The sequence below is a fragment of the Anoplophora glabripennis genome, unplaced genomic scaffold (assembly GCF_000390285.2).
Source record: "Anoplophora glabripennis isolate ALB-LARVAE unplaced genomic scaffold, Agla_2.0 scaffold255, whole genome shotgun sequence".
In the NCBI taxonomy this organism is placed as follows: domain Eukaryota; kingdom Metazoa; phylum Arthropoda; class Insecta; order Coleoptera; family Cerambycidae; genus Anoplophora; species Anoplophora glabripennis.
The window spans coordinates 83,907-96,821 of NW_019417249.1; the positions used below are offsets into that span (position 1 = coordinate 83,907).

General features: G+C 32.9%; 2 protein-coding genes across 2 annotated transcripts; both read left to right on the forward strand.

The window, feature by feature from the left end:
- Positions 1 to 1,227: 1,227 nt before the first annotated feature.
- Positions 1,228 to 5,162, forward strand: LOC108905885 (ephrin type-A receptor 4a-like). The gene is made up of 8 exons (XM_018708950.1): positions 1,228 to 1,310; positions 1,765 to 1,973; positions 2,138 to 2,229; positions 2,302 to 2,373; positions 3,946 to 4,169; positions 4,274 to 4,477; positions 4,767 to 4,963; positions 5,015 to 5,162. Exons 2-8 carry the CDS (start codon positions 1,777 to 1,779, stop codon positions 5,160 to 5,162), a joined length of 1,134 nt encoding a protein of 377 aa, XP_018564466.1. The 5' UTR covers positions 1,228 to 1,310; positions 1,765 to 1,776.
- A 1,544-nt stretch (positions 5,163 to 6,706) lies between these two features.
- LOC108905910 (tyrosine-protein kinase CSK-like) lies at positions 6,707 to 9,857 on the forward strand. Its single transcript, XM_018708980.1, has 8 exons — positions 6,707 to 6,781; positions 7,605 to 7,821; positions 8,193 to 8,284; positions 8,434 to 8,505; positions 8,599 to 8,822; positions 9,161 to 9,358; positions 9,462 to 9,649; positions 9,705 to 9,857. The coding sequence occupies exons 2-8, from the start codon at positions 7,616 to 7,618 to the stop codon at positions 9,850 to 9,852; spliced, it is 1,128 nt and encodes a 375-aa protein (XP_018564496.1). The 5' UTR covers positions 6,707 to 6,781; positions 7,605 to 7,615; the 3' UTR covers positions 9,853 to 9,857.
- Positions 9,858 to 12,915: the final 3,058 nt, after the last annotated feature.

Sequence of the window (12,915 nt, forward strand, 5' to 3'; positions counted from 1 at the left end):
AGACGGAATATCTAGGATCTACGGATTGGGATGTGATTGTCAGGTCGTCGGCGTATAAGTATATGTTGGTGTTGGGGGGATGTGGGATGTCGGAGTTGTAAATGGTGTATAGGTGTGGGGACAGGACGGTGCCCTGGGGGACACCGGCCTCCATGGGACGGGTGGTGGAAAGGGAATCTTGGATTTGGATGCGGAATTTACGGTGGTGTAGGTAGGATTTTATGAGTTTGGTAAAGGATATGGGATATTGGTTGGTGAGCATTTTCATCAGTAGGCCTTCATGCCAAACCGTATCGATAGGCATCAAGAGTAAGATATACTGCTTAGTTGTAGTTCAGTGGTCATTGCGCATAAGATCAATATTATCTAGGCATAAGCTTCGAGCATATACTTGTAGAGGCTGCCTTCAATGCTGAGAAAGCGCGACTGGTGGGCGAGAGAGAAAGGAGAATAAAAGGACATGCTATCTTCACGCACCGACCCATCAGCTCGCGGAGCGAGAGAGATAGCAAGTCCTTTTATTCTCCTTTCTCTCTCGCACACCAGTCGCGCTTTCTCAGCACCGAATCACAGAAGATAATTGTTTTATCTTCTTTGGTTTGGTTGTCTGGTTTATGATTCAGTTTTTCAGAACATTCTGAAATAAAAGTGAGAAGAAACCGCTTGCTAAAGTTTACATTTCGATTAACTGGTATATGTCTTTGACGTTTTGATTTTCACAGTTCTTGGATCAAATCGATCAAATGAACTTAATACTTCATTTTAATAATGGTATCACTGGTGTGTGTAACTCTTGGTTCAATTTGTTCTGAATCTGGCAACCTGGCATAAGCGCCACGCGCCATTATTCTATGGCTAGAAATTGGCCTCAAATCGAGGGGGATTATCCCTCTTTATCCTGCCTCATCTCGTGTAGGCCTGGACAACCTTCGTAGGTGGGCCCCATCCATCGTCTACCCCGACCGCAAATGCGGCCGGTGTAGGCGCTTTGTGGGACCTCCTTTTGTCCTGGCTGGGCCCCGCCGGCTAGGGCCCTTTCTTCTGGCGCTCTTCTTGCTTCGCCGGCTCGTCTGTGTAAACCCCGGGGGTAGACCTGGCATAAGCTTATCTATTTCAAGTTTAGCTACGAATGAGCTGACTGACAATGAGGCAGTTTACCGATCTCTGAAGCATAAGATCTTTGAATTAGACGCCTGTGAATCACCGTAGATACAGCGAGAAAAAAACCAATTCCAGTTTTTTTCATGTGCTATTGCGCGTAATAACAGCAACGCCATTTCCTGATATTTATTTAAATCTGAAAAAATACGGTATGTTCAATAATTTTTACGCATATTCTTTGTTTAGATTGGTGTTAAAATATTTTTTTATTCTAACAGCCTTGCACCTGTAAAAATTAGTAACTTATTTTAAGCCAGACAATTTTCAATCGTTGCAGTAATAGACCATCAGAAACATTGTTTACATTGTAATAAAACAAGTCAAATGTAAAATCTAATACAACAATGCTGATGTTACATTTATTTTATCTGCAATAACCATTTGTAATCTGTAAATACCATTCTAAAAATAATGTATGGGTGGGTTTCTTTGCCTTAGCATTATAATTTCAACAATTTAATAACAAAAAAGTGTAAGCCTATTATTTCTTTGTACGAACAAATGATAAGAATATTTGTGACAATCGTAATTTTAATAATAAAATATTCCTATTTTATTGATAGAAAAACAATAGTTTTTGATAGTTTTAATAGTAGTTGATAGTTTATAGGAAATATGGCTCACATGAAGGCTATCGTTTACTCTAAAACAGGTGGTGACGGAATGGGCAAAGGAAAGGAATGTTTGAAAAATGGGGGTTTAGAGATGATACAAAAAATATTGACGGAGCTGAAGATGGACGGTAACAACAAAATATTCCTAGGAATTCTGGAAAAATTGTTTAAAACTGATAAATGTTCTAAATATATAAAGTTAGTTTATTTTAGTCATTAATATGTGAATATTTAAATATATCCTTCTAAAACGCATTAGTAATAATTGTTATATTACTTATATAACAATTTGTTTTAACAAATTACTTTTTAATTTTTTTTTACGGAGATATGTCTAAAATTACGTTGAATTATTTTTTTAGTTTCCAAAGGCTGGACATAATTATTATGTTCTTGACGATGGTGGAAAACTACTCCGTTGACAATTATCTCGATGTATTTCATTGTTTTGATAGTAAGTGTTTAATTATAAAATTTAAGTACTGCTGTTTGCTTCAAAAGAATTTTAATAACTTTTATATTTTAGAGTACTTCATATCTAGTGAATTGAGAAAATTGACAGTCAAAGCTGCAGAAATAAGAGAGTTCTCAATTTTAGGTAAGAGAGTGTATACATAACCATTTTATTAAAATGTAAGTCCAAATTTGAACTGATTTTCTGGTTGCCGTTGATTTGTTTGAGGATTCGCTTTATAAAATAATTTTAATAAATACGTTGTGTCAAAATATTATCCTACAGTATTTTGCCAGCTCATTCTAGGATTAAAGATAAAAAGTGTTTCTACAGGGTCATATTAATAAGCGGTATATCTTTCACCTTAGAAATGCATTTCGTGTCTGTTTTTTCATAGGACATACTCTGTTGGGTGCTACAGGATGCATTGTTGCCAAATCTCATTAAACATCATTAAACACTAACTTAAGGTTATATATACTTATACTACGCAGGACACTTTACTAATTTAAATTTTATTATAAAACTAAGGTTGTTAAAATACAACACTGAAGTAGGTATATAAAATTCTGTTTCGATTATAATAAAAACTAAAATTTAATGGAGAACCAAAAGCTAAAATAAATGTAATAAAACAAATCAGTGACATAGCGCTGTCCATTTTTTTTTGTCTGCTTGGCGCCCTGTTGTCATATCGCATCAGGCAGATTGATATTATGTAGTTCACCTAACCTAGGATGTCAGACGTCATTGACAGTAATATTCACAAACTAAACGCAGCGTTTAAAAAAAAATTAGTAACACATTTTGTCAATCCGTTTTTTAAAAATGCTAGTAAGTTTATTAGACCGGGAGAAATTTTTCAATAAAAGGGATTCCGATGCAATGAATGAAATGTCCAAAGATTGTTTTAGTTCTACTTATTTGCACTTTAATATTTCAAAAATTGAAAGTACAGGACAAAGTTATACTCAGTTGAAACTATTATTAAGTTGTACTGTTCTTATTTCTAGAATCATTGATTGCTATGTGTCACTGTTTTCTAGGACACCTTGTATAAGCAGTGATAATAATTTATTACTTTGTTTGACAAGAAGTTATAAACGGTCTTATCATAATAAGTATTTTGCATGAAAATTTAATATCTTGTTAACGGTGTTAAAAAATTTGGCTGTCTCTAGATTGTTGTTATCTACCTACTATGTTCATGCTGCTGCTTCAAGGCTCCCAGTATGCAAGCTTTTCTTGATTCTTAATAAAAAAAAATTAAACTAATAAGTTAGGTTCGGTTTTGCTGTAGGTAAAACGTACAAAAACGACCTAAATCGTAAAAATGATTCCGTCTACATCATATTATAAGGAATGCGTTTGCTCGAAGCAAAACAGATTGCTGTCTCTAAACTGGTATCCTGTTATTCATCTAATCGAATCTCGATCGCACTGAATGACGTCACAAATTAGCGCGGCGACAAAGATCGTTTAAATCATTTATTTTGTACGCCAAACTTTACTAATTCATTATTAGTAAACAACATCTAGGAGATTTATAATAATTTCGGTACATATAATGCTGTTTCTCGATATTTAAAAATGAAAAAACCCAATTACCACTGTTAACCGTTGACCAAACAGTGTCTTCTTTGTTCACATATATTTTTGGGATACCCTCTATACTTAGATCCCCTTAGATAATTCTCGTCGATTTTTGATTGTTAGGCATGGGTGATTTTGGGATAGTGTCGTTTGGTAAGCTAGGTGATTCGTTAGTCGCAGTGAAAAGAGCGAAACATGGCTGTGTCGGTACCAAACTACTACAAGAAGCCAAAATCATGGCTGGCTTGGACCATGAAAATGTGGTCAAACTAGTGGCTTTTCAGAGGGATCCTACGAAAATCGTAATGGAATACGTACAGGGAGTGACTCTTAACACTGCGGTATATGTAAGATTACGTTTAGTTTTAAAATTAATTTTCTTTAATACTCTTAATTTTTTTTTAAATCTACGGTCGATACTTTTAAAATATTTCCTGGTATTCTACTTCAGTCCCATCTGATCGTGGGTTTGGATATCTTGAAAGCCCTACATGGCGTTGCTGCGGGTATGGAGTACATAGCGGGGAAAAATATCATCCACAGAGATCTGCACGGCAATAACATTTTGATAGATTCGAATAAAGTGTGCAAAATAGGCGACCTTGGTCTGGCGAGATACGTGGGATATAACCCGAAATTAGAATTCAAAGAGAAGGTATTTATACGGTTTCCCTAAAGACAATGTCATTTTTATTTAATTCTTACTTTGCTCAAGCTAATATTTAACTTTATCTTTAAATAATATTTATTTGTCTTTAATAATATTTAATAAATATATGTACATATGCATATGTAAATTTTGCAAAAAAATTGTGTAAGTGTTAAAAAGAATTGACAGCTCCTGGAAGAATTCCAAATTTGACTTCAAAAAGTTCGCTATAAGTTCATCTAATTTTTACACAGTTCAAATAGTTTTTATTTTAAACAAAAACGTGATCTTGCAGAATCCTCTGCAGATTCTCTTTCACAATCCACCAGAGACCCTCAAAAGCCACATCTTCACGACAAAAAGTGACGTCTGGTCATTTGGTGTATTGGTCTTGGATTTGTACAAGTTTGAGGAAACCCTTTCTGGAACAGTAAAAGTCAAATGGATTTGGGAGTCGCTGATCAATTTTGAGAGGAAAGGAAGGAAAGGAACGTAAGGAGTACACATTTTTTAACTTCTGTTTTTACACTGATGTTGTTGTAGATTTGGGTTACCTCGCCCAGAATCGTGTCCATTGATTCTGTTCCATTACGTAGCGGAAGAAGTTTTAGATATAGAGCCTTGCCGGAGACCAGCGTTTAGTTCTATCAGAAAAAGAATTGGTGATATGTTACCTGTTAAATTGAAATAATAAATACATATTCATATTTATAAGTATTATTTTTATATATGTAACCTCTAAAATAAAGTTTTCCTCTGGAACTTTGTGAATTCTAACCAGGAATATACACTAGGCACAGAAATTAAGGGATATTAAAAAAATCACAAAATTTTGGGTGATTTTCAAAGAGCTGTAACTTGGAGGGAAATGGTTATAATAAAATAAAAGGAAATTGAAGCTTCAGGTGTCTAGTTTTCGGATCTAGAGTTTAAAATTTTTTAGCGTCGGCAGTTTTTGAGTAATCAACAAAAAAAAATTGTAAATTTTTGCTTTTCTTTAAAAAAGCCTATGGACTTCAAAATTGTTTTTTTGGTAATTTCACCATAAAGAAGAGCTATCTAAAAGAATCAGATAATTTAATTCTCTTCAATTTGAGCGGTTCCGGAGCCTTGTACGATGATTTGTCACTGAGTTATCGCCGATCAAAGCAAAAAAATCATTTTTGACTTTGGTAATCAATTACTCGGGAAATAATGGTCGTATAGAAAATCCAAGCAGGGTTTTGAAAACTGCAAAATGTTCTCTACAAGTCGTGATTATTGTTTTTTGATAAAAAAAAATTTTTTCGTTGGTAGGGAAAAGGTCAAAAATTGCATAATTAGGGATATTTGAATAACTTGGCATAACTGCAAAATATAACGAATACACTAAGGATATTGATTAACTATTCAACCTCAAAGTATTCTAAAAGAAACCCTGATAATTTCAAAACGCGATTTTTTTTCTTAGTGCCCGGAATGTTTAAATTTGTGGTTTTTGCTGAAATTCATTGTTATAAGTAATTTTTCACTTTATTCATTTTTTTTTAAGTTAAAGGGTTTTTTATCAATAGTCCATATTTGCTTCATCAAAAAATGTTCATTCTAAAAAAAATGAAAAAAAAACTATTTTCAAAATTTTTTTTGACGTATACACACGTATACACGTATATCGTTGCGTAACTCCTTGCCAATTGCGGATAGGCTCGTCGTCATTGACGCCCGAGCATGTCCTAAACATGCCCAATGAGGTTCATGTCGGGACTCGTTGGTAACTTCATCTTTACTTAATTTTTCATTTTTAAATAAGAATTTATAATTTACTTTTATTTAAATTTTCATGTTTATAACACAAAATCAAAGATATCAGGAAATTAATTATTTATAGTTAAGGTTATGGTTAAAATATGAATAAAGAACTAATTTACGAGTAGTAGTTGCAATGTATAAAAAACCATAAGTTGACCTATCTCGTTTTAGGGTCGTATGACACTATACTAAAATTATAACTAATTTCAGTAATTAATTAAGAACTTTTTAATCTTGCATAGTATCATACACAAATTGCAACAAAAATTGTTGCAGTTTCTGTATGATACTATGCAAGATTAAAAAGTTCTTAGTTAAGTACTGAAATTAGTTATAATTTTAGCATAGTGTCATACGACCCTTATACGGTCTTTGAAGATTAACATTAATATTAGCGTAGTTAGGGATGTTCTGTGTATTAGGGTTATCTCTGATATTAGCGATTTACTATTTATTATTTAGCATGTGTGTGTTATAATAACAGCATATACATTTTTAATATTTGCAAAAGCATCATATGCGGTATGTTCAATAATTTTTACAGATCTTAATTTTGTTTAGATTACTGTTTGGCCTAAATAATTTTGCACTTGTGGGAAATTTTGGCTTACTATAAGATAGGAATATTTATTTTTTTTTATCTTTGTGGCTAGATCACCAAAATCATTCTCAATTCTCTGATAAAACGATGAAATAACAGAACTTTATGTAATATTACGTACAAACAAGGGTCATAATAATGCTGATGTTGCATTGTTTTATCCACAAACACCAAATAATCTGAAAATAATACCTAAGTATCACTATTTTTCCTTGCCTTAGCATTATCGTTTTTACAGATTAAATGTTATTTCGCCATAAATTAACAACAAAAAAGGTCCGATAACATAAAACTCAACGCTTACTGAGATGTACTCTGTTGAATATGGTAAAACAAAACATTTTTTTCAGACTCCCAATTTGATATGTCTTTATTTATTTTAATATAATTACTTTTTGAATAAGTAAGAAAATAATGTACAGGGTGTTATATGTTATATGTTTACCACCCAATAACCTTTTTATGTCGTTCTGAAGTGCGAATAAATACATAAAAAACAGCATTGTACGTATTAGGTGGTACCTATAGTAAATTGGATAGCCATAGGCATGTGAACAATAATATACAGAGTGTTATATTTTACCATCTATGTGGTTTTGGAGAATTTCTGTCTTTTTTTTATTCTAACCTTCCTGGGACAACCTGCGGTTATAAATATTAATATTGCGATATATCATTGTAATTTTAATAAAAAAAGATTCCTATTGTGTTGAAGAAAAACACCTTAACGGAGTCATTTTACAGTTTTAGGTGATATGGCCCATATGGAAGACAAAGTTTCTTTAAAAACAGATAGCGATGGCAACATAAAAATGGGCAAAGTGAAGGAACTTTTGAAAAATGAGTGTTTAGAGACGATACAAAAAGTATTGACAGAACTGAAGATAGATGAGAGTAACAAAATATTCCTTGGAATTCTGGAAAAATTGTTTAAAATTGATAAACGCTCCGAAGATTTAAAGTTAGTTTAGTTTACTTACTTTGCAGACTTACTACACGAATACTGCGATATATACCACTAAAGCAGATCAAAAATTGTTATATTGACTCTGTTCCTAACAACGTTAGACGAATTATACTGTATACTTAGTCAATAATCATCAAATAAGATATGAAAACGAATCAGTAAAATGTTTTAATTATTTTCAATTCAGTTTCAGACTTGTCTGTGCAGAACAAGCGAGATTGTCAACATGATAAGCAATAATATAACAATTGAATTCTTGCTTACTTGATCCAAATAAAATTTCATGTCGTTTTATTGATATTTTGGTTTGTCAGTCATTTTTTGATATTGTAAAAACTACCTACTTTCATCTATTTATTTTTTAGTTTCCAAAGGTTGGACATAATTATTATGTTCTTGCAGATGTTGGAAAATAGCTCTTTTGACAATTATGTTGATGAGTTTCACGATTTTGATAGTGAGTATTCAGTTACAAAAAACTTATTTTTAAATAATTTGAACATTTCACATCAAAGAAATTTTTCGCCTACGAAGAATATCTTAGTTAAACTTTTGATTCTGTTTGAAGTTTGTTACATATTTCTTACACTAACTTTTACATTTTAGAGCACCTCCTGTCAAGGGAGTTGAGAAAAGTTACTGTCGAAGCTGCAGAAATAAAAGAGTATTTTGTTCTAGGTAAGAGAAAGTATCATAACGAATAAAATTAGCGCTAATTTTGCACACCCTGAATACGTATGGGTATATTTTCTGTGGTGTCTTCATTTTTAGGCGAGGGAGACTTTGGGATGGTGCTGTTGGGTCAAATAGGCAATTCGCTTGTTGCAGTGAAAGAAGCGAAAAACACAAATGCCAGTGAGGCACTGCTACACGAAGCCAAAATCATGGCGGGACTGGACCATAAAAATGTTGTTAAGTTAGTGGGATTTCAGAAGAGTCCCATGAGAATCGTAATGGAACATGTGCAGGGAGGCAATCTCAAGGCGGCCATTGAAGTAAGACTCCCGTTTACACAATTATTCATAGACACGAAATTGGTCTTTCTGCTAATAAATATCAAATGGTGTAATTGTCATTTTTAAAAATTATAAAAATGAGACACTTGAATATGTTCAGTCAACAACCTGTCGAGCTAAAGTCTGTCATAGTCTTCTCATCCACATGTAGACAACACCTCACTTACGAACAATTCGGGGCCTCGTCATTTTATACAAAAATTACTTAAGTCCTTTATGAAGTCATGTCCATGCAGTTGTCTCAGCATGACAACCCTCTTTGCTTTTTTTTTTTAAAACTACATTGATATAATTTTTTATTTCCTGTCTTATTCTAGAACCATTTTATCAGTAGTGCAGACATCTTAAAAGCATTACACGATGTTTCTACCGGTATGGAGTATCTCTCGGGCAAAAATATCATCCACAACGATCTAGATGGTAACAACATTTTCGTAGATTCTAAAAAAGTGTGTAAAATTGGAGACTTTGGCTATGCAAAGTACGTGGGGTACAGCCCGAAATTGGAGTTCAAGGTAATTTGATATGAATGTACACACATTCAATATTCCTAGCTCTTTTTTTTTGTTAGAACAAGACTTTAATGTTATTTTCACAAATTGACAAAACATTTTTCAGGGACCTCTGCAGGTTCTCTTCCTCACGCCACCCGACACCATGGTAACCCAGATATTCACGACAAAAAGTGATGTCTGGTCATTCGGCATACTAGCCTTGGACTTGTATGAGGTTGCAGAAAATTTATGTTTGGATGCGGTTCGGAAAAAGTTCCTGAATTCAATAAAAGACTTTTTTGCGAAAGGAATGTAAGTGGAACTAATTTTTTTTATCTTATTAGTTATTATAATTGTCTAATTATAGGCCTGGTTATCCACCCCCAAAACCGTGTCCGGTGAGCCTGTTCAAGTACGTAACGGAAGAAGTTTTAAATTTAGACCCTTGCCAGAGACCAACGTTTAGTTCCGTCAAGGAAAAAATTGGTGGAATGTTGTCCATTAAATCAAAATAATTATATCTAGAAACATTTTTATATAATGTAAAATAAATGTTTTTTTATATACCCAGCACCTATTCTTTCGCACGAACACTGAATCTTCTACATTGAGAGTTAAATAGCGATTAGGACAAGTTTTGGAGTGTTAAAGTATTCGTTTCTATTCAAATCTCACAGGAAATGTGGCAAATTTTTATTTCAAGATGACGGCACAAAGGGTGGGAAGCTCACTTCAATCAAATTATTGGTGTTTTACCTTATGAGGGCTCTATACCAAATAGGCAACCAGCAAAACATTTAAAGAACATAATCGGAATTAAAATATTTATACTTCGATGAAATCATTTACTACATTATTTAAGGACATCTAAAATCTGAAATGGTAAAAAAATCCTACGGGAAAACGATAAACAGAAGTTTCAAACAGAACAAAACCATTATCGCAAATTAAATGCTCGGTAAATGATACTTAGACCATTGAATAATAACTTGGAATACCACAGACATCAATGTAACAGAAATGTTGATGAAAGCTCATACTGTATTACCCACAATTTGCAACCAGCGCCTTTCTAGCGGTACGACGAATTCTTCCTTATAGTTCCGGTTTTACAAACTCAACATCCTTCTGAAAAGAATCAAATAGGTATATTACAACATTGCAAATTCCAAAAAAATTTTATAATACCTACCTACATAAACTGATTATATTTCGATTATTTCTTCATAGGATTTTTAGTGTTGATATTTGAAAAACCATGTTTTATAAAATATTTCCTATTTTGATGAAATTATATTTAACGATTTGTCTGATTAAAATTAAACATTTACTATATTTGATTATAAAGTCACTACTTGTAACTCATTGTGGTGATTCTAAGAAAAAAAATCCTATTTTATTCTAAAACCGGTCCTTTTTCATTTATTTTTGCTTTTTTAACTTATATTAACTCAGCTACCAAACATCGGACATTTTCGCCGGAGTTTTCCCCGGATTTGTTCCCGGACATTTTCCCCGGACTTTTACCTCGGAATTTTTCCCAGGACTTTTTAATAACATTATGCTTGTAAGCAAATGGACTGTGAATTTAGTGATTCTACAACTACTACAAAAGATCCAGTCAAAAAAAATTGTTATGCGTATGAAGCACTCACATTACTAACTACTACGAGACAAAGTCGACTTACCCTGACCAGAGATGCATTCAGGAGAAAGGAACGTCCAAAGGGAAACACCCGCGCGATCGAGAGCTCTCGTCTTACTAGGATTGTTTGGAAAACTACATATTCTTCTGCCGGTCAGTGGCGTACTTCCCGCGGTAAATATTTGTTAAATTACTACTAGAGCTAAATTAAGTTAACCAAAATAATAAAAGAAACAATTATATTCTACAGCCCATCACCCACAAATAAATAAATACAAAAGATTGAACAATGCTACTTTTTATTACAGTATTTGTTTTATAATCAAAGCTCGATTTCCAAAGCTTCAGCGTGTTTAGTTCCCGATAATTAATAAATTAATTAAAATGAAACACGTGTTTTTTATGATTTTTTATACGGTCTCAAAATAACCGTTTGTATTGAGTTTTTTTTCAAAAATAGGGAGCAACTTTCTAAGTAATGCTAATTTTAGAAACTAATTGGAATAGCAATATTATAATCAATATAGGGTCAAATATAAAAAATATTAATTTCACAAAATCTAATTCATATGAATGTTCTAAAAAAAAATGGTCTCGCAGTCAGCTACTTACTGATATGCCGATATGATACACGATAATATCAGATCTTTTTTTCTGGGGTGGGCCATGCACACCCCTGCTGCCCCCTAGCTACGCCCATGAAAAATATCATTAAATCTTTAACCAAGTCAGGTTATTGAAAGCTAAACCCGTCAAATTTGTATTTATTTGATATTTTTTTCATCTGCCTACTGAAAATCATGATTACACCAGGAAAATTAGCGAAAATAAAAGAAACTCGAAAAAAGTCTTATCCGCGAGATTATTGTAAAATTGTCTAAAGGAACATAATACAAGACATCTCTCAAGTCGTGAGTCAAAAAATTGTATTAGCTAACTTTTCTATTTAAACAAGTGAGGAAAACAGTTTTTTCACTTTGCAGGGAAAAACATCAATTTTAGCGAAAATTGACTCTCAGACAGCTTGTAGGGAATAAAATTATCTACAAAATGAGACTTGTTAAATTAAAATCGGTTAATAAACAAAAAATTTATTGCAAAAAACAAGAAAAGTGACCATTTTTGATTTGTTTATAACTATCGCATTTATTGTTGAAATTTTATAAAACTTATGACAAGTTTTGTCATACTTTAAAAGTGTGCGAAAAGTGGGCGCTGTAGGTGCAATAGTTTTCGCACAATTCAATTTGTTTATAACGCAGGCTCCAAAAGTTATGAACTTTAAGCCTCTGTACAGGCGTTAATTTTCAACCAAACATGATTATGAAAGCGTCATTATAATCTTAAAGACGTAATTAAGCGACCTATTAAAAAATATCACCGGTTTTTTTGACATTAACATTCTCAAATTGTGCATTAAAAATCCGTACGTTTTTCGCTTATAAACAATTTGAATAAAATTGTTGCTATTTATGCTACCTCACCGAAAATAGATGCAATGGATAGCTGGCAAAAAAATACAAATTTTAAAAAACAAATTACCCTCTACGACCAACAGAAGCCAAGATAAGATTTTTTTTTAAATCGTAGCGCAATTGTTTATTTATAAATATTAAAACTTGAAATTTCGCAAAATAATGTTTACGACGTAAACTACGATTTCCCGTAAATTGCATTGAAAAATGTGGAAAATTAACGACTCACGAACCCTTTATAGAGAAGGTACTTGATAAGAAAACTGTCCGGCGTGGTGATGGGGGGAAGCTCGTCCAAGAGAGTCGAAGTTCAAATTGATGCGCGCTGTAAATTTTGCAATATCTCGGCTTCTATTCATCGTAGAAATTTCTTTTTTTTTAAGACTGGGGTAGCTCGACGAAAAAATAACAATGGGCATATTTACGAATTCGTAGAATAGCCCTGAACCCCAGAAAAA

Coding starts and splice junctions, on each gene's coding strand:
- LOC108905885 (XM_018708950.1), top strand. CDS start 1,777: ATGGCTCACATGAAGGCTATCGTTTACTCTAAAACAGGTGGTGACGGA. Junction 2,230..2,301: donor TGTATTTCATTGTTTTGATA/GTAAGTGTTTAA, acceptor TTTATATTTTAG/AGTACTTCATATCTAGTGAA. Junction 4,170..4,273: donor CTCTTAACACTGCGGTATAT/GTAAGATTACGT, acceptor ATTCTACTTCAG/TCCCATCTGATCGTGGGTTT.
- LOC108905910 (XM_018708980.1), top strand. CDS start 7,616: ATGGCCCATATGGAAGACAAAGTTTCTTTAAAAACAGATAGCGATGGC. Junction 9,359..9,461: donor GCCCGAAATTGGAGTTCAAG/GTAATTTGATAT, acceptor AACATTTTTCAG/GGACCTCTGCAGGTTCTCTT. Junction 9,650..9,704: donor GACTTTTTTGCGAAAGGAAT/GTAAGTGGAACT, acceptor GTCTAATTATAG/GCCTGGTTATCCACCCCCAA.